Below are 20,064 nucleotides of genomic sequence, written 5' to 3' on the forward strand. Positions count from 1 at the left end.
CCCCAAACCCAGAAACCAAATAGCAATTGCACATGCTGTCACATATTTGCAGTGCCAAAAGCTGAATTTCTAACAGATGACAAAATGACACATCTCATCTGCAATACGTACTTCTGGTCATGGCAAAAAAAAGAGGAAGGCTAATGTTTCTGACCCTTCTGAAGTCAGTGGGAATATAACCATTATCTTCAAAAGGATCAAAACTGATCCACAAATCTTGTTTTCCATTCTCATGAGCAACTTAATAGCAATCATGAGAATAAAGAGTTTAGGATCATATCTAAGGTGATTACAGCCACAAAACATCAATGTAAAAAACCTGCAGTTCAAATTTTCTTATCACTCTTTTAAGAAGGAAATCCACTGCTGTCTGGACAGGCAGGGCTGCATGGGATTTCACAGCCGGCTTACTGTCCCACCACTGAACTGCTACTGAGGAGAGCAACAGCCCTCTTCCCACTTGCTGCCTCTCAGGCACCAGTGAGGGCCAGGCAGGTTAGAGCTGCTCACTGACACGCAGATTATTTTTTGCAACTTTAGTTTTCAGCTCTACCAGCAAACTGATCCAATTCACCCACACAAGGGCTCACTGGAACAGATACAATGGAAAGATGGGGTAGCCCCGGCAAGAGGGAGCAGAGGGGAAGACGTCCTCATCCGCCAGCAGCAGCACCACGGTCTCAGATCGGTGTGCACGTATCATGAAACCGCATTATTCATTGGTCAATGTTCAAATGGCCTGGAATAAAACACCGCTGTTTTGGTTTTGTACAAACAGATTCAAACTGTTTATTTTTCATTTTTCAGCCCTTTAATAGTTAATTTCACTTTTTCAGCTCCATCGAATTAAATGCAGTCACTATTAAAACAAACAAAACCCAATTCCCCCACCCCACACAAATTGGGCAATATCCTGAAAATAAGTTTTCAACGACTTATACCTGGCTGTCAGATACGGACTGAGTAGATTTTCTGTATTCTTTCCACAAACTTTCTCATCAGATGACAGACTGCAGCAGTCAAATGTTATGAAACATTCCTAAAATTTATACTATGCCATGACACAATATCTTGCTTTCATCATTATGAGCCTGATCAAAAGCAAAATAACTTTTATGAGGTCTGGATCAAATCACAATTTCAGTTACAACTTTTAAGCTTCACTTAACTGTTCCATGCAAACAGTGATGATGATATGAACTTCAGATTTTAAGACTTTAAAGACAGAGCTTTCAGTACCCTTTTCTCAATATCAAGAGTGACTACAAAGAACATAAAAAGATTAAAAACATGCAAAACCAACTACAGGTTTTGATAAGTAGTAAGTAAAAATGAAGAATGCCAATACACTCAGTTGTGTTGCTTACCTGTCAAAAATCCCATCCTGTGTGTGTTACGCCAGCAAGTTTTAAAGTAGGTTCAACGGCTTTTTAAATTAAGAAAATAAGCAGAAACAGCCAGTGGCTTGGTGAGATTACAAGCATCAGTTATGAAAAAGTCAATGGTATTTATGAACAGCGGAGTGATGGAAATTTCACAATAGTTTGAGAAGATACGGAAAATTCCTTTCAGGAATTTTTTTTCACTACATATGTAAAGTTAAGGCAAAATGTCTTTCCTTAAATAATGCATGAATAATGCATTCTCTTTGGATAATACAAACAGGATTGCAACTAAAAATTTTAAAAGACCACCCATCATAGGTATTTGCTGAATTTCTAAAAAAATGAGTAGTTGTATCTGTGACTGCTGACACATAGTACCTCTCTCTCTTCTTTCTGGTAGACAAATGTATTTAAGTTTGAGCTCTCATAAAAAAAAGTTATCTTTCTTTTCATTATAAATTAACTGATTTTACTCTGTGTATCAGAGATAAGCATGATTGTATTTATTTTTCTAATTTCAATTTTAGGCTTTAAACTTCAAGCTGTCGGGTGTTCTGTCCCTGAAGCAGCAAAGCTTTTCAGTATATCGAAGAACATAATATACGAACAATTTCTTGTTCAGAGCCATCAGTATCTTGAAAACAAGGCAAAGAGAGGGCAAAGTTTTAATCTTAGTTCAAGATCAAAACCTGCACTCTGGCCACAAGACTTGAACTGTCAGACCAACACAGCAAGCAGGATAAGCAAAACAATGCAATCTGTCTGGTAACTAACAAGAATTAGAAAGAAATCTCATATTTTAGGAGAAAAAGAACATCAGTGGGATATATTTCTGGCTTTGTAAGATTACAACATGTTGAACTCGTAGTTTATATTTGCCCCAGTGGTTTCACATTGCATTTCTACAACTATTCCTGGACTCAAACATGTTCAGGGAATAAAACATGCCATAACCTTGGCCCGGTGCAATATTTCATTCTAAGAAAAAGTATATTAATCATTAAAAAATGTTCTCTGGAATTAGGAACAAAAGAGCAGTGGTAACAATTTGCATGAATCACTCTGTGATTCAGTAAGTACACCAGCAGTGATTGGAAGTTTCCCATTCGGTACTTTGAGGTCATGCTAACCCAGCATTTCAAAGCAGACTTCAGTTGTACTGACACAATTTCCCATGTCTTTAGATCCATAGGAGAGAGAAGGTCTTTTTGAAATTTTCCCCTACTTTCACCTCGAGGCTTCATGAGACTCCTTTGAAGTTTATAACCTAAGGTTTCTATGGGACAACAATTTATATAATTCAAAGGAGAACTTTAAGGAAAGATCACAAATTGCAACTTGTTAAATTAACAGACATCTACCCTTGCAGGGAAAAAGAAGGAAAAGTAATTAAAAATACCAGAATTTTTCATTAGCAGATTACCATGTTTTTAACATTCTAAGCATTCTACTTAAACCCTCAAATAATTTTATGTGTAGTCTGTATATCTTTCTGAAACCATCAGTAATTTGACAAAGACAGTAACTTGCAAACAAAACTTGTGGGTAGGACCACAAACCCGATATAATTCTTCACTGTATCATGATAAAATCTGGGAACTTTTTTTCATAGTTTAGATTTCTTTATTCAAATGTAACACAGTAAATTCAGTTTGCCAAGACACAATGTTCTCTCAGCTGTCTGTTACTTGAATAACGTAATTTAGCATTCGCTTCAAGAATATTTTCAAAAAGAACCCATAAACTCATGTGTCTTCTAACCTCTTCAAGCAGTAGCTTCCGCATTTCCTCAAAGAACGTAAACAACTTTAAAAACAACATACTGCTAATGGATAAAACATTACTTTTCCCTGGACAAGGCCAGTAAATAAACCTCCTTTCTGTCAATGCTGTTTGCAGAATGATGTTAACTGTGCAATTAGATAATGGTTAACGAATTTTAATGAAGTCTGTATTGTGTATCAAATCCTGAACTTGGTGATATTTTAGGTTCTAGAGAGCTGCCTGTGGCTTCATAGACCCAAATCATCAGTCTAAATCCAGTTAAAAAGCAGAGTGAAACAATACTCAGATATTGGGTTACACATGTGGCTGAGATTACATGTTAGCCTAAGGGATATTTGAACCACTTCGAGTGTTTTATATAATAATACCACATTGAACTGCACTGTGGAAAGCAGTTAATCTCCTCGGGCATATCACCCAGCAACAATTCTTTCTTAACTTTTCCCACAGATTCATGGCAAATTTCCAAAAGTTCAGAGGTTTGGTGAGTTTAAGCCTCTCTAAATTCAGATTCCTATCTAAAACTCCCTTATTTCTGATCCAGAAACCTCATTAGATATGATCTTCCTCTTTCTTGTTATGCTAGAAAAGCTCTGCAAGCTCCCTTTCCTATGCTGCTGCAATACAGCAGTTGCCCTTAAAGGACTTGCTCTTGAATACTGCAAGCCCAAAGGGGATGTTTATATATGCAGCGCACAAAGCGAACATGTGGCACAAGCCTGCATAAATGAGCTCTCAGCAACATGACCACCAAGTTTCTCACATCTGAATGCAACCAAAGTATACTTTCCAGGAGCTAAATGTACCACGGGGCTACACTGAATTTCAAATCCCTGAAGACAGCACTTTTTCCTGCCCAAACTTTATTTCATTTTTACCCTTTGACTGTCTAAATATACAACAAGTGAGATTTCTTGGATGTCCAAAGCAGCTAATTAACTTCTCTTTTAGAACTTCTTCTCCTACTGTATGGGTCCATAAATGAATCCACGGGTTATACTCACCAATATATCCAACAGCTATTCTCATTTCTGAAAGCTGTCTATACCCTACCTTTTCTTTAAGAAATGCTCAGATAAATGTGCTAAAAAGTGGCTGAAATAAGTTTAAAATAACCTTTATTTCATTTCTGCTTTAGAAATTCAACAAAAGAACACTGTAGACTGAAAATCTGAAAGAGGAAAAGAGGATGGCATCACTCCTTGGCATGCTTCTTAATTAAGTCTAATGCATTATGCATGATGCCCTTTTGGCTCTGGCATGACATTGCCAGCTGTGGTTCGCTGCTTACGTTCCTGATGGGAAAGCATGAGATACTGTAACACTTATCTATTTCTTTCAGTACCTTAGCTTTTAGTAATGGAAAACGTAACTTGAGAACTATTTATCAGATTTATTATGAACTATTTACCCGTAATACAGCATGTAATACTTTTTGTATCTAATGTATGCATAACAATACATTACGGAAACACATATGAAAACACCTGTAGGGAATCCTGTCTTTTTCTGAGAAACCTCAGTTTGTTTAGCTGCTATTTCCAGGTGATCAGACACAATATTTCACTACTGTAGAAGATGATAGAGAAATGGTGCAGCTACATCAGTTTGCAGATTTGTAATGGCATAGACGCTACTTTCAGAAATATGGTTAAAAAGAAATGCTATAAATATTTATACTACACTATAGGGTTGTCTGTTTGCAGATGTGGTATCAAGAGGATTTCTCCACTCCAGGTGGAGAACAGAGCACAGTGCTGTCCAACATTTACATTTCTAAAGAGTTTCTTGCTTTTAACACTTCCCACAAACAATATTATGTGCAAAGATGCCACCTCATTACATATAAAACCACCACCTTTGGCTCAGGAAATGCCCAAGTCATCAATCTCTTGATATTGGGATAGTATTCTGAAAAAAATGTCATGATATGCTTTACCCTGTGCCTACATTCTTCCTGGGTATCTGCTGTGGCACAGCTAGAGACAGGATACTGGGCCAAACAAATCTCTCATGAGATCAGAGCCTGGCATTGCCTTTTCTTTGGCCCTTTGCATAAATTAGCTTTCCAAAAGAGGATGAAAGGAATCTAGAAAGAGGTTAAAAATTCACGTTTCAAGAGAAAAATTACACGAGCACACAGAATTAATGAAAACTGATAAATATATGCAAAATCCCTAGTGTACATATAACATTCTCTGTTCAACACATTTTCGTAACCCTTCCTGAACATGAAGCTCTTTATAAATATCCATTGATCTGTGTAAGCACCACGCACTGATTTTTTTTGTTCTATATGATAAACATGAGCTACCTGAGCCAGGCTTTTTCAATACTTATTGAAAGTCATTATTCATACACCTCTCCTCACTGTCTGGATTTCTGTAGTTCTATAAATGCAACAGTGACCTTTAAAAGCATTACTTGTATCTACTTTATTTTCCATACTTTCCTGTTTCCAGAACACGACTAATTATTGGCAAAGCATATGCTTCACACAGCTGAAACCCCTGGCAATTCACAAGTATAAATTAGTCAGACAACAGGAAACACTGTCCAAAATTCTGCCATCATTTAAGCCATCCAAACCCTCTAAAAAGAGTAAAGCAGCACAGAAGAAAATAGCACGTCTTATCTTCAGGACGTAGGGTTTTTTTACAATTCCGGAAGCAGTTTTAAGGGGCAGAATTTTGCAAGATTATATTAATATTGGGTTTCTGAGGATAGAAAAGAGAAAATAAGTATCACCATCGACTTTTCAAGAATCCACTTATCAATTTCAGTATTTGAATTTACTTATCCTGTGTGATTCTGCAAAGCTTTTTGGAAAAACTTATTTATAGAAGATTATGAAATGGATCCCTTTCATCCTTTTATCAGCTGAATGGAAATTTAAGCACCTAAAAGGACAATTTTCCTTCTTGTGTACCTGGAAGGGTATACATACTCTGAAAGGAAGAACAGTAACTGGGTCTTTCTTGGATGTATTAAGGATAAAATGGGGTGGCCACTCTAGGTCACAACTTAAAAATTAGTCTATGGAAATATGAAGACTTTCTACTAGCTGATATTATTCCATACAGAATTGAAGTAGTTAAGTTTGTAAGCTAACTTTCAGAGTGCCTTCCACGAACACTGAGTTCCCTCATACTGTACTACCTTTAAAAGAAGAAAGATTTTTTTCCAGCATAGCTACTGCTATTATTTAAATTATTTAAGTAGTGTTATTGGATGATTATTATTTTTAAGAGTCATACCATTCCGACGAAACCTCATTAATCCTTAGAGGATCTAGTGGTCTGATCGCAACAAAGCTAACCTTACACACAGGGAGTCACTGTGCATGGGAAAGAGACTTACAGTTATTAAATACACTGTGTGATGCAGGAAAAGATGGATTAGTACACCCGATGCAGGAAAAGTAAAATATTTATGATACGCAATGTAGGAAGAGAAAGACTGTGATCAAATTAAGCAGAAGACTTTCCTTTGGGAAATAATTTAAAACAGTTTTATACTAGTTTTATATTGTAACAGATATGCTAATGGAATATATTCTGAGATCACAATATAAATAATTCATGCTTCAGTAATAATTAGAATCTACTTACTATGAAAGGAACATTAACTGAAACTCAGAGCCCTTTCCCTCTTTTCAGTCTCATTTAAAGGTGATTATGCACATTTTTAGACATGGAAAGTGGAGAATGGAAAAAGAAAAGTGTTTCACAGTAGTTCATAGCCATTAGCTTTAAGATGAAATAGCAGAGTCCAAAACCTAATGTTCACAGTCATGGTCTCCCAAAGTCTTTGCATTCCTATGAACTACTCTATTAATAAGCACAGCCGGGACTTGAAAGGACTCTTTATTATTCAGGTTTCCTTAGTTCTGAACAATTACTTTTTAATGACTGATTAGTTTACTAGAAGAGAACAGAAAGCATTAATGATGAGATACAGTTTACATGTACGTGTTTTATAAATCTACGTTTACTGTTTCTTACTGTTAATGGAAGTTGTGCATACCCTTTATACAGCAATTTCAGCCCTGGTGTAGAGACGCTGCGGACTCACAGGCCCACATGTGAGAACCACTTGCTCTCCTCCAGAGACACACTTAACTGTTAAGTTGATATTAAGGATCACCTTCCTTGTCATCTTTTTTAAGGAGATAAACAATGCACTGGATACTTCTCAGCTTACAGAATGGCCTTGGGCTCATCTTACCTGGGAGCACAAAGCAGCTCTCTACAATGCTTCCCCACACACAAGCATGAGACTGTAGGCTGGGCATCACTATTCTTAGCCCACAGCAGTTAGGCAAGATTAAACCCTGCTGCCATCAAAAAAGTGTGCGTGTTTCTGCTAAGTACTCAAGCACAACTGAGAAAAAATGGCATAAACTGGATTCCCTTAAAATCTTCTCACACACTCATTAACAGTATAAAAAGAATCTGATGGTGTGGTTTTGAGAAGAGATACTACCCTACTCAAGTTTGGTCCACCTCACACATGGTGTATAGTGCAGAAGACGTTATGCCAAATCTAAAATTACTCTGTGTACATGCTAAAAAAAGCAATGAAAATTTTACTAAAGATGCAAACCCAAATGTTCTGTAAATTCTGCTTCTTTCCCATGGTGAAATTCTCTCGTGTACAATTATCATTTACTAAGCTTACTGTTGCTACAAAAAAAAAAAAAAATATTGTATTAAAGTCCCCAAATGAATTCCAAAGAGAATCATTTCCTGCATTTAGAAAAGAAGCTGCAGAAGAATCAAATTTTATATGCAGTTTCCTCTTTCCTGACTCTTCCTTTGGGGTGTGTTAGTTGTTTACTTGTAAGAGCAACACCTAACAAACACAGTATTAAATGTTTTCCCACAATCGCTTGGGTAAAACAGGCATTCTTTAAAAAGCTTTTAAAACAGTTAACTAGCATAAACAAGGCATCCTGATAGCTACCCATGCGAGCATTACGTTTCCACTTATTTTAAAGATAGGTTTTATTTTTATATTGAAGTCATTAGAGGCAAAATGTGAATAGCTCTTTACAGCTATAAAATATGAGAAAAGGCACAAAGGGTGCTACGACAAAGGGCCAGTGGGTTCATGTTGCTCATGTCCTCAGGTCTCTACTCTCCAAAAGGGGGATCCCATACCAGGTGTGAGGATGGTCTCGAGACCTACGTGCAGAGGAAGGACAGAAAGAAGGGTCATGGCACATGGCTGCAGGGTGACAGATCCTGCTGCAAATCAAGCAGACACATTTCTTCCAAGGGCTGCTGCCACCAGGCAGGTTACCCTTATCCTTCCCATTCCTCTCTCCCGAGATGAAACTAAACTCAAAGCCACAATCCGGCCTTAACCTGCAGGATTTCATTTAAAGCAGCATTGTTCAATTATGCTGCTGGATGAGGAACACTACTGCATTTCCACAGAAGTTGTTCAATTAAGAATGCCAGATGAGGAACTGACTAGCATGTTAACCCAGCCATAGAGCAAAGCTTATACTGAGATTTTGTGGACCCAGTAAGGGATGGGTCTACTCCAGTTCTGTTCAAAGCTTGCTATCCCCTTTGCCCTGTTTGGATGACAATATTCCTGTCTCCTCTGATGTCTGCTAAAGCACGGTGTACAAGACAGACAGACTTGCCAGGAAAGTTACTGGCAAAGCATCTGGTAGATATTCTGAACATTCCTCCCCTCAAACATGCCTCAACTGGAGAAACACATTTCTCTCAAGAGGAAAAGTGTGCAATATGTAGTTCCAGCTACTCTGTCCAAGAGATATGAAAACAGTACCTAAAAGGCCCATAGCTCCACCTGTTATCCTAAAAACCTCCTGTCTGTACATGATCACATCAGGATTAAAATCTTGAAGTTGAATTTTACGCTTGTCTACACTAAGATGTTTCTAACACAGTGAACTACTGGCACAGTTAACTCTAAAACCCTAATATGAAGGCATGAGGACCAAGATAAATAAAATCAGTACAAACTCCAGCTTGCCCTCACCTATTTCATGATGGTAGCTACAGTGAATTCTGGCCACAGACGCTGACTCGGGACGATTCCCGGGGTTGTCGAGGCCTCGGTTACAGCAAAGCGATCCATGGAGCTGCAGCTGCAGCACTCACTTTTATACATGCAAACTAGGAACAAGCCCTAGCTTTGAGAGGGTGTGAAAGAGTCCTGTTCAGTTTGGGTGCTACATCACAAAATAAAAGTCTTTCCTGTCTGAAAGAGAAGCATTTAGACTCTTCTGATTGATGCTGAAGGAGTAATTTCTCCTATGGGCCCTTGATGAGCCTGGCTGCACTGATAGCCTGACTTGAAGTTTAACACTAAAAGGACTAATGTGAACAATGAATCTTCAGTGACCTAACCAGGCTTTAATAATCCTTCAAGAGCAGCTAGCAATAACTGAGCAGCATAATAGCAAGTTTCCCAAAACCGGGTCATCATGCTGGAAACAGGGGCTTGTGTGTGTCAGAGACAATGATTACAGTATTTAACCATCAGCTTCACCGTTCCAACTATTCTTGACCACAGTGTCTACTTTTAGACAATACAAGGATCACGGTCAATGCATTTGTACTGTGTAGCAGTCAACAGGAAATCTAAATTTAACACACACAGCAGCTAAATTTCTGAAAAACCTTATTCTGCCAAAATTTCATGTATTTACATGACTTTTTGACTGTATGACAGACGAGACATCACCAGATACCACTCTAACTTCTAGTGTTTCAGGAAATATTCTGAAGAATGAGTCAGTATCAGTTCATTTTAATTTCTTACGATATGAACTGCCTGTAGAAACCAGCTGGAAATTTAAAATAGCTACTATTGCACATATTCTGTTTATATGCGTACATAACAATACAGGTAAATAAGAGATTAAAACTGAGTTTGAATATAAACATGTAAAAATGTATATTAAAAGATACCAGAATATAAACAGTAAAAATAACATTGTTCCATGCTTGCCTACCACTTTATTCCACTTTTTACCATAGTTAACACCTACCATTAAGAAACCTTTGTCAATAATTTTATATTTAAATTGTATTAAAATATTTTAGCACTGAAGTAGCTAAAAATACACAGGCTAATTTTTGTCTTTTGTCTCACACATGTACAAATCCACCGATGCAGGGATAACAAGGAACAGAATTGGGCCCTAAAAAGTTCTAATTTGACACTAATCAGTAATAAAAGGCAATGCAAACTTGTGCTAAACAGATTACACCCATATAGCAATATCTGCATAATGGCTTTAGCTGCTTAGCAACAAAAGTACAAGAATACCAGATAAAATGGATTATAAGCTCTGATTAGTCCCAGATGAATGTAACAGTGGCCAGTCAGGTTAATTTGCACTGTATATCATAAATGACACTCCTCTGAGCTATTATATTACAGAAGACACTGACTTTTTTGTACAAATACATGTAAGAGAAATAAGACTTGCTTTTACAGTACCAAAGATAGTTTTGGTCACACAAAATCACTACAGTGATTCTTCTTAAATTAACTTAGAAAACATGACTTAAAGACATGATAAGCATATGATTCTCTTTCCTTTTGCTATTTTACATTTTTTTACGCAAACAAAACAAGTCATTTTAAAAACGTAACTCCATTTTAAACCTTTTGCAATGTTCCACTTTTCCATACTGATCCTTGTACGTTGTAATAATATCGTACTACTGGACTTCCAAACCCTCCTTGGATACATTTGAAGACAAGCCATGAGCAGAAGGAGGACTGATTACTCTTGGTTTTTACAGAGGGGTCTGATGCAGAAAGAGGTTCAGAGATTTGCCAAAAATCCCAAAGGATTATCATGACAGCTGAAACAACCAAAATCTCTTAAATCTTAGCTTTATAAATGCCAGCCTTCTAGCATTACCCAGAGTGCGCTAGATACAGTGCAAATGCACAGAAAGGAATAGTACCTGAAGCACAGTACTTACAATTTAGGATAAACCAGTAGTAAGCCACCAGGTAGAATGTAACAGTTAAGGGATCGTCATAGTCATAATAGGGTCACTACAGCCTATTCCTAGACATCCTTCAGTTCTGCCACTGTCATGTGGCTAATCTCAATCTTACAACACCAGAACACAGGGAAGAAGGGAATGGTCTTGCAGGTCAGCTCAGGAGCTATGCTATGAACAGACAATTGTAAGGGAAAAAAAAAAAAAAAAGGTTTTATGGATGGGATAAGTCTAACAATTTACATGTAGTAACTGACTTTCTGACTTTCTCTATCCTTTATTTAATTACTTGTTTTCTCTAATAGAAATAGCTATAATGCTGACTAAAGGTCCTTTACAAGTTATGCATCTCTATCATTCAACAGGAACGTTGTTCTGTACTAACAGTACTCTCTACTATGTCTGCGTACAAAGAAATTTTGTTGAAGACAGTAGTCTGAAAAGAGTAGGAGAGCACTTGGTCCAAATTTGTCTTATTTCAAGAAGTTGGACAAAATAGCAAATGGTAGAAGTTAAAAGCAGCAGCTCCCTAGTATTCTAAATTTATAGTGAATTATCATAATAAAGCTTTCACTATCTTAAATATTTAAATAAACATTTTATTTCTAAAGTATTTATTAGAATAATTCATTATAAATTATAGGGTGTGCACATATATGTGTATGCATCTCATAGAGTAGGGGTTTAGAAAATTTTAAGTACTATGAAGAAAGTTGACAGAGGTGCAGGAGGAATAAAGTGATGCTAGTTATACCTTTCTTCTGTAGAATTTCAACTTTCCATTAAAAAATACTTCAATATTCACAATTCTGAAACTTCCAATTGTGAACAAAGTATCACAAATACAAGAATGTCTTCATGGAAAATAGCTCTAGAAATACTTAACGCCCCTTTGCCAGCCACCTGACTGAAGCATTAGCAATAAAACCTAATGTTGATACTGTTCCACAGTTGATCACTGAAGCATGGTATGAGGTTGAAGTGAAGAGGACACTGGAGAGGGGAATTGGGCAGCACCAGCATTATTGTCAGGTAAGATAGTCCTTGCTGAAAACACAAGGAACCAGCACATAGAAGAAGAGAAAGAGAAGATAGGAGGAAGAGTAAAAAAAGAATGTAAACAGCAGTAGTCCTGAAAAAAGCTGACATTTTCTCAATAAAGGACACAATGAAGTCCTGAATAAATCAAAGATGATGATAAGTACAGGTCAGTTATTACAAAAATTCTGTACCCTGTATGTTAGGCCCTGGACAAGTTTTGCTATGGAAGTGCCAAATACAGAACGCAGTATTCTTCATTTATATCCCAGCTGACAGACCACAAGCAAAACGGAAATGAAACCTCTGAAGACACTGATAGATGCATTGACCATATTCTGGCAAAACAAGAAGGGAAATGCTGCCATAGTATAGGAGTGTTGAAAAATACTATCCAACTGTGACATGGTTTTGTAAGATATGCTACACTAAAATATCTGAGCTCCTTCCACGTAAAAACACTCATCAGCTGAGGTCCTGCCCATAGATTTTACATTCATTTCTAATGTGTAGGACTGGGTTACTGAGTTCATACCTCAAACTATTGCAGACAAAACATCATATATCAGCTTCTCACACTATCCCAAGCTTTGGAACAGAACACAGCTCTCTTGACTGCCAGGTCACAGCAGAAGACCACAAAACAATCCCTGAAGTACAATACTGGAATATATATAATTTTAATATAGAATGTTGATTCTTGGGGAGGCTCATTTTTCCAATGGGTGTAAAGCAAATGGATTTGATCAAAGTTAGCTTTTGGATTAAGAAGGAACATGAGAAATAACAGTACCAAGAATATTCCTTTAAAATAAGGATGCTAGATGGGACTGCTAAAAGTAAATTCAGATATGTTGGGCCAAAACCACATTAGTGCATAAGTTATGCTGTTATTAGCCATTATTTGGCACGATTACTGAATTCCGAGATGATTTTAAGTATGATCCCTTACTCGTTGTGATAGCCACAGTATAATTTAGTAGACAATACTAATGAAAAGTCTGCACCATGTAAAAAACAAACACTGAAGCATACTCATGTAAAAAGTGTATTAGGCAACTTTTCTGCAGTGTCTTCACCTTATTACTGTAGGAAAACACTGCAATATATAAAATCAAACTCATACATTCAGATTTTTATGGAAGAGGAACAAAGCAAGTAATCTCATTACATAAAGTCAACCTCTGAGTGCTTTGACAATGAACACTGAGTCAATCTTCCCACTAAGTCAGGGTGTATACAACAAATATGCTCTACTTGAAATGTAAAATATAGTTCCAGCATGATCACTTCAGGGACCAGTTCTGCAAAGTACAGCAGCCATGGCACAACATACAATTGCAGTGTAAGTAACCAGACACTACTGTTAAACACATTTTAAACTCTATTGTACAACAGCCTTTGTCTCAGTAAAGCTTTTTTAACCACAGACCATGTTTGTTCGAGCAAGTTTTTCTACCTGTTTTTCCACTGAACCAGAGCAAATCATTCAGTGACTAATTTACTTGGTACATTAACATTTGTTGTCATTCATAGATAATTTATATCTTTAGCAGATGTATTGCTTTTGGTGTTACATATGTTTTGTTTTTTTTATTTCTTTACAAAGAGTTTTTTGCAAAATGTTCATAGGCCATACTCAAAAAAAACCCTTCAATTTTTCTGTTGGACTTTTAATTTGATCGGGTAGTTTTGGTGGTATGAAAAGAGTCACTAGCCTATGACTAGCAACTATAAATCATGTAACTATCAGTTCCTCTGAGTTCAAACAAAGCCACATACTACAGTTTCTCTCTGGTCGAGAGATCTGGGAAGAGAAAAGATAGTAAGAAGAATTTCTGAGTATCGTTCTTTGACAAATGGCTTTGGAGAGCAGAGAGGAGGGCAGAAAGCACGATACAAAAGCGAGGAGAACAGATGAGAAATACAAAAGGAAAGAATCTCCAGGAAACCAGAGAAGTAGCAGGAGAACCTTCTACCATAATTCACTTAATGTAAAACTGATCTTTACCGATGTTCTGCCACATGATTCACATCAGGCTGGTATTACATTTATTTACACTTCAGGGAGTGCAGTCTGCCTTAGTCCTGAAGGTCCCTCACAGTTCACAGAATTTATTGCTCACCTCAGTACAATCTTTTTATCATTTTCTCCATCCAAAATGCTACGTTCAATTCTGGTTATAGATTTAAAAATAGTATGTTAAAACATTTAAAGAGTATGTTCACACATATATTCAAATGAAATGGAAGCCTGAACGTATGAATCATCCTCCGTAGACATAAATTGTATACATACTTTCCTGGGCTATTTTTTTGTGTCAACTTCAAAACATATAAAATGCTAATGCATTTTCACTATTTTCAGAACTGTATAAACATATTACACATTTCTTATTTGCATATTTGAGCACATTATAATCTTGAACCTATGCTAGCCATTTTCCTATGGCTTTCCCACTGCCCTATTTATCTTTCCTGACAACTTTGCTTTAGTCACAGCTTTTCTGTAATTCTACACACGTAATTATTGCTCATTTATGCCATAGTTTTAGTTATAATATGTGAATTTAGGTAGGTATTTACACATGCACACACATACACATCATTAGTAACTTAATTTTGTTCAATATGCTAATTTAATTATTCATTTAATCTGCCAAACTTTTCCATTACATTGACTCCAACACTCATATGTAATCTCTTAAAGAAAGAAAAAAATCCAAACAAACCAGAAGTTTGAAGGAAGTTGATTGATTTTCAAATGTGTTATTTAAAACATACACATACACTAGCGTCTAAACTTATTCCTTACAGGTCAAAAACTCATCCCACTGAAATGAATGGCACATGTAGTTCAACAGGCAAAAGTTCAAGCCTTAGTTCTTTGAAACAGTAAACATTTTATCAAGCGCCTAAAAAATAAAGAACGCTTCTGTAAATTCAATTATATATGATTGGTATTCTATTTGCAAGATGTGTTCACCTTGTGGGTTTTTTGGTGGTTTTTTTTTTTGTCTATAAAACTTTCTGGACAACCAGATAAAAATTGTCAGCTCAGCTGAATGACAAGAGAGAAATACAGGACTGAAAAATGAAAACCAGAACCATACTGTGAACACAACTAGTTTCAAGCATTTTGACTAGATTCAAATCTAGAGTCAACTACACTATCCAAATATTCACTTACATTTAAGCAGCAAATCCAAAACATGTGCTATGAAGAGGAATTCTGTATGAAAAATTACCAAGAAGGAACATGCCACAGGATGAGGCTCTCATTATCAGCTTGCTCTGCCTTTCCTTCTCCCTGCTCCTTAAGCACGAGTGGCATTAGCACTATAGGAACTTATTTGATCAGCAGTATGCATATTTCTTTTCTTTTTCGAACATTTTGTGTGCTGCACAGCACAACAAAACCAAAAAGATGAGTGTTCTGCCATAATCTCATTTCTGACAAGACCATATTAGAACTTTTACTCTGAATACTGGATGTTAAGAACATTTGTACTCAATTCAATAAGTGATACGCTCTATTAATGTACAGAAGAAACCCAGAAAATGGCACCTCAGTAGTTTTTTCGTGTTTTATGCATGTGTTTTGGTTTTATTTTTTATTTTTTTTAACTCATTTACTGCCATCTCCTGGTACTTACAAGGTAATAGTATTTATGCTATTTAACAGCAGCCAGTACTCCTGTTCAATACTACTGAAATGCTGACATTCCAAAAACTTCTCAGAAATATTTTTTAAATATTGCTGTACTTTTTATGTTGCTGTCCTTTATTCTGGAAATAGTGACTATTGTTCCTTGGGCACAAACTGGTAAAAGGTTTATGTGGCTTACCTTCGTCTGGAAGCAGCAGTAAAGTTGTGTTAGGTATGGATGTTTCCGTGCTAATGCCAGAATTCTCTTTTCTGTCATTGTACAGTCTACGTCGTCATCTTGAAGTATGACATCTTTCTTCAAGACTTTCACTGCGTATACTTCATCTTTTCCTTTCAGCTCAGCTAACATTACCTAAACCACACAGAAATTGTGTTTACATATGAAGAACAGATACCATAAATGCAGGGTTGCATATGAGTTTGCAATTGAAATACAAAGACAGTTACATACTTGCCTGAAGTTGCATATTCATAAAATAAATGTAATTTTAGAAAAAGATTCCTCTGGTATTCTGTAACTTTGAAACAGATGATATCTATTTTGTTTGTTAGTTAAGAATGCAGACGAGAAAGTTTTTATCCCCTCATTCAATTATCTTAATGAGTACCTATTAATGAGATCTCAAAAACTAAAAATGAAGGAAGTTGATATAGAACAGAAATTTTTTCCCCACTTTTATCTCCCACTTTTGGTAGCAAGATTTGTGTGTGACAAACTTAGTATACAATCCCACATACCATTCTGGCCGCTTTAAAGTTGTTGATTTTAACTACTACTATTGTTTGACGTTCAAGTCCTATACTCTGTTTAAGGTCAGTTCTGGCTTGGAGCCAGTGTAATCTTCAGAGAAAGGATTAGAAAACAGGGAGACAAAAGAACTGCTTCAGCCCTGTCCCCCTGCATCTGCAGTTCCTGTGTATCAAGGAAGGAAGAGCGTACTTGTGAAAGAGATTCACATTTCAGTCCTCCTCTTTGATTCCACAGTGCACAGCAATGTGAAAAGAAAATCTATAGGCCCTGTAAATAAAGCAACGTCCCTTCCACCCTCATCAATTCCCTACTGTGGGAAGGGTGCGTTACATCTTTGCTGCAGATGTGGTATTTTGGGCAGCTCTCTAAGCCTCTTGCACTCGTCATATCTGAGTGGAAATGCTTGTATTCTGCTTCCTCCAGCACTGAACACACCCACTGAGGAAAAACAAGCACATAACCCATTCTGAGCAACAAGTAAACTTGAACTGGATATTATCTAGAAAGTGAATGAACTCAGAACTCTACAGCATTATTCTTGGGCTGATTTTTCCTCCTTCGCCACAACTAATAATCTTGTTGAACTGCATGTATGTAACTGTATGCATGTCTTCACTTCATTACCAATATCTTGAAATAGTGAAACATTGACATTGTGTTTCAAAAGGCTTGACCCTAGTTAATGAAGTGAGCTAAAGCACAGAAAATGTCAGCTGATCAGGAAGCTGATATTCCTAGTCTGTGGGGTAAAAGCTGCTTTTACCCAATGGGTAAAGAATGGAAAGAAACCCCTGGGGTGGAAGCACTTTCTGAATGTCACTATGAATACTTTCAAAGCAGTATAGTCAAAAAAAAAGCCTGCACGCCGGGGTGGGGGGAAAGGGCTACCCACCTTGCCAAAGCTGCCTTTCCCTAATACTTTGATGAAGTTGAACTCTTCAAGGCCTATTCGCTTGGTCTGGGCCTGTTTGACCTCCCCATTTTCACCATTCTCTCCAGGCTTGTTAAGCTGGTTGTCTGTTGATGTTGTAGCTGTTGCCCTGTGTTCCTCTCCCCGATTGTCAAATGATAATGCTTTCCTAATGTTGTTTTCCAGCTCTTTGATTTCTGTGAATATGTGAGAAAAAGTGATCGTTTTAACCAAACGTCAGAAAACCAGCCTGTGTTAGTCTGTATCGGTTTTGGGAAGGGACATTCATCATCCTTGAATGCTCTGTAGAGCATTCTGTGGTAAAGAATACGTATTTAGCAAACTGCTTCTCCACCTTACAGTAACCAGCCAAAATCCTGCTATAACAGGAAGGGTGGCTTTTTAAAATGAACTGAAGAGAATGACACATCCAAAACTTGACAGATAAGTCAGAATAGCGGCCAAAGAGTTGTTTAAGTGATTTTGGGTGTTCCTGCACCACAGAAGTACTTTGTTTTGAATACTCCTATCTTCCTGCAGCACTTACTCATCTTCCTGCTTAAGTAACTTAAAGTCATATCTTCAACAGTTCAAAGGATAGTTGGGTGTCCCAGGTCCTTGAAGTCAACATGAATGGAGCATCTTACTCAACTCCAGCTGTTATCAGACACCTGCTACTAAAGTGTTTGACCACTTCTTGGTGCCACTTCAAGCAGCAATTGTGTAGATCTACTAAATGGATCTGAAGGTTTCTCCATGCTAAACACAGTGAGTCCTGGTGACTAACGGACCTCAGGGTCTGCCTCAAACTCTTGCATAGTACTTCTGCCTGATGGCCTTGGAAGCAGCAACTTTACTGGACAGTTACAAAAGTGAAATTTAAGACAGAATTTAGACAAATTCTTTGTTCTTATTTTAAGCAAAACATCAAATATTTAAGACGTATTATTTAATCAAAATGCTTTCTATGAAACCAAAAGTTGACAAATTTAAATCAGTTCTGGACTCAGAGTCTTACGGTACTTAGTACCACAGGGCTTTGGAAGTCTCTAAAAATGAGGGTGAGAAATTTCTCAACTGTAAATAATTTTCAATGAATTTGACACAAAAATATCCGCCTTCCTATGTCTTGGTGTAAAGATTTTTCATTCGTCACTTTACAGACATGATGGTACATAAGATACCTCACAAACTTCTGATTTTTAAAAACATCAATCAGATCAGATTCAAAAAGTGCTGCTGACATATACGTTCTGTCAATCAGGCTGTTCAGCTCAATGGAATCAGGTCATATCAGTGAAGGTGAAAATATTTTAATCTCCAAATCTATGTGTGAAAAAAAAAAAATCACTGAAAGGAAACACGATTTTACAAAGCCTCTAGAAACCACACAGTCACACTAGTGTAGTCTAACTGCATGGAAGTTTTTATTACCACAAGTGTTCAACGTGGAATTGCAAGGAGGTAATTTCATCTCAAAAAATTAACAACAGATAGAGCCTTTTCAGATAGATAAAGGGTCTCTCAAGTTCTGTGGTACTATTTAAAATGTTCTTAGTCTTACAGTAGAATATATAACCTCCTTACATAGAGGTATTTGATTAGGCAAGGACTCATCTAGTAAACAATACTTTAAGATTACTGTTTTATAATTTTCCCTTTAAAAGCCACTTAATTTCACAGATTTAAACAAAATGAGAAGTAGGCATTTAAAAAAAGTTTTTGCAGTTCGTAACTTTAAGTGCTTCATTTTCTGGTGGTAACTACTTAGTTGATTTGGTTCTACAAAGGCTGGGGATGATAGCTTTTTTATTCCTCATAAAGAAGGAAAATATGTGACAATATATATCAGTTAGGAAATAAAAAGAGATGTTCAACCTTGATCACATGGAGAAGTTGGTGCTGACTTTGACCTATCTTCTTCTGATGATGCACTTCCAGGAACTGGTTGTTGAGTCTCTGCACCTGCAATTAGCTAAGAACAATTCCAAAAGGGGTACTCAGTTATGAGATCCTCCTGTGCCAAGAGGAAATTTAATTTAACAACATCAATTCGCAAGTAGAAGTATGAAGGAAAGTGAAGATGTTCTACCTCAATAGATTCTCACTGGCAGGACCTCAACCACACAGTGGATGGCATCACATCAAATGGAGGATCATAATACAGAGAAAGAACCCACAATTTAAAGAAAAATAGGTTCTTAAGGTGAAATAAACGTATGAAGCACCCCAGTGAGTGGGAAAGTTTTGGATAGCCACCTTGAGCCTGTGTAGAAACCTATCTGGTAAATACATTTAACTGCAACAAGCATCAGCAAGCACCGCAAACTAACTCATGCAATAACAACATGACATCATTTTTTCCCAGGAGTCACAGATCAATTAATTCATTCCTGAGTTTTCTGTGTTTCTGTAACATTTTAAAACAGTGTACATGGGATCCAAGTGTGCAATAATCAGGAAACTGAACAGAATCAAATGTCAATGGTTTAAGAATTTATGGTACAATGTGCCTATTT

At 36.9% G+C, this 20,064-nt stretch overlaps 1 protein-coding gene across 1 annotated transcript in view; it reads right to left on the minus strand.

The window, feature by feature from the left end:
• The window catches only part of PRKCE (protein kinase C epsilon), a 300,359-nt gene that overhangs the window by 85,240 nt on the left and 195,055 nt on the right, over positions 1-20,064 (minus strand). Inside the window, exons 8-10 of the mRNA XM_075749068.1 lie at positions 19,424-19,520; positions 17,528-17,742; positions 16,063-16,236 (exon numbers count right to left, since the gene is read on the minus strand). Of these exons, the coding sequence (XP_075605183.1) occupies positions 16,063-16,236; positions 17,528-17,742; positions 19,424-19,520 (486 nt within the window). The remainder of the gene's footprint in view (positions 1-16,062; positions 16,237-17,527; positions 17,743-19,423; positions 19,521-20,064) is intronic.

This window comes from Balearica regulorum, chromosome 3, assembly GCF_011004875.1.
Source record: "Balearica regulorum gibbericeps isolate bBalReg1 chromosome 3, bBalReg1.pri, whole genome shotgun sequence".
NCBI classification, from domain to species: domain Eukaryota; kingdom Metazoa; phylum Chordata; class Aves; order Gruiformes; family Gruidae; genus Balearica; species Balearica regulorum.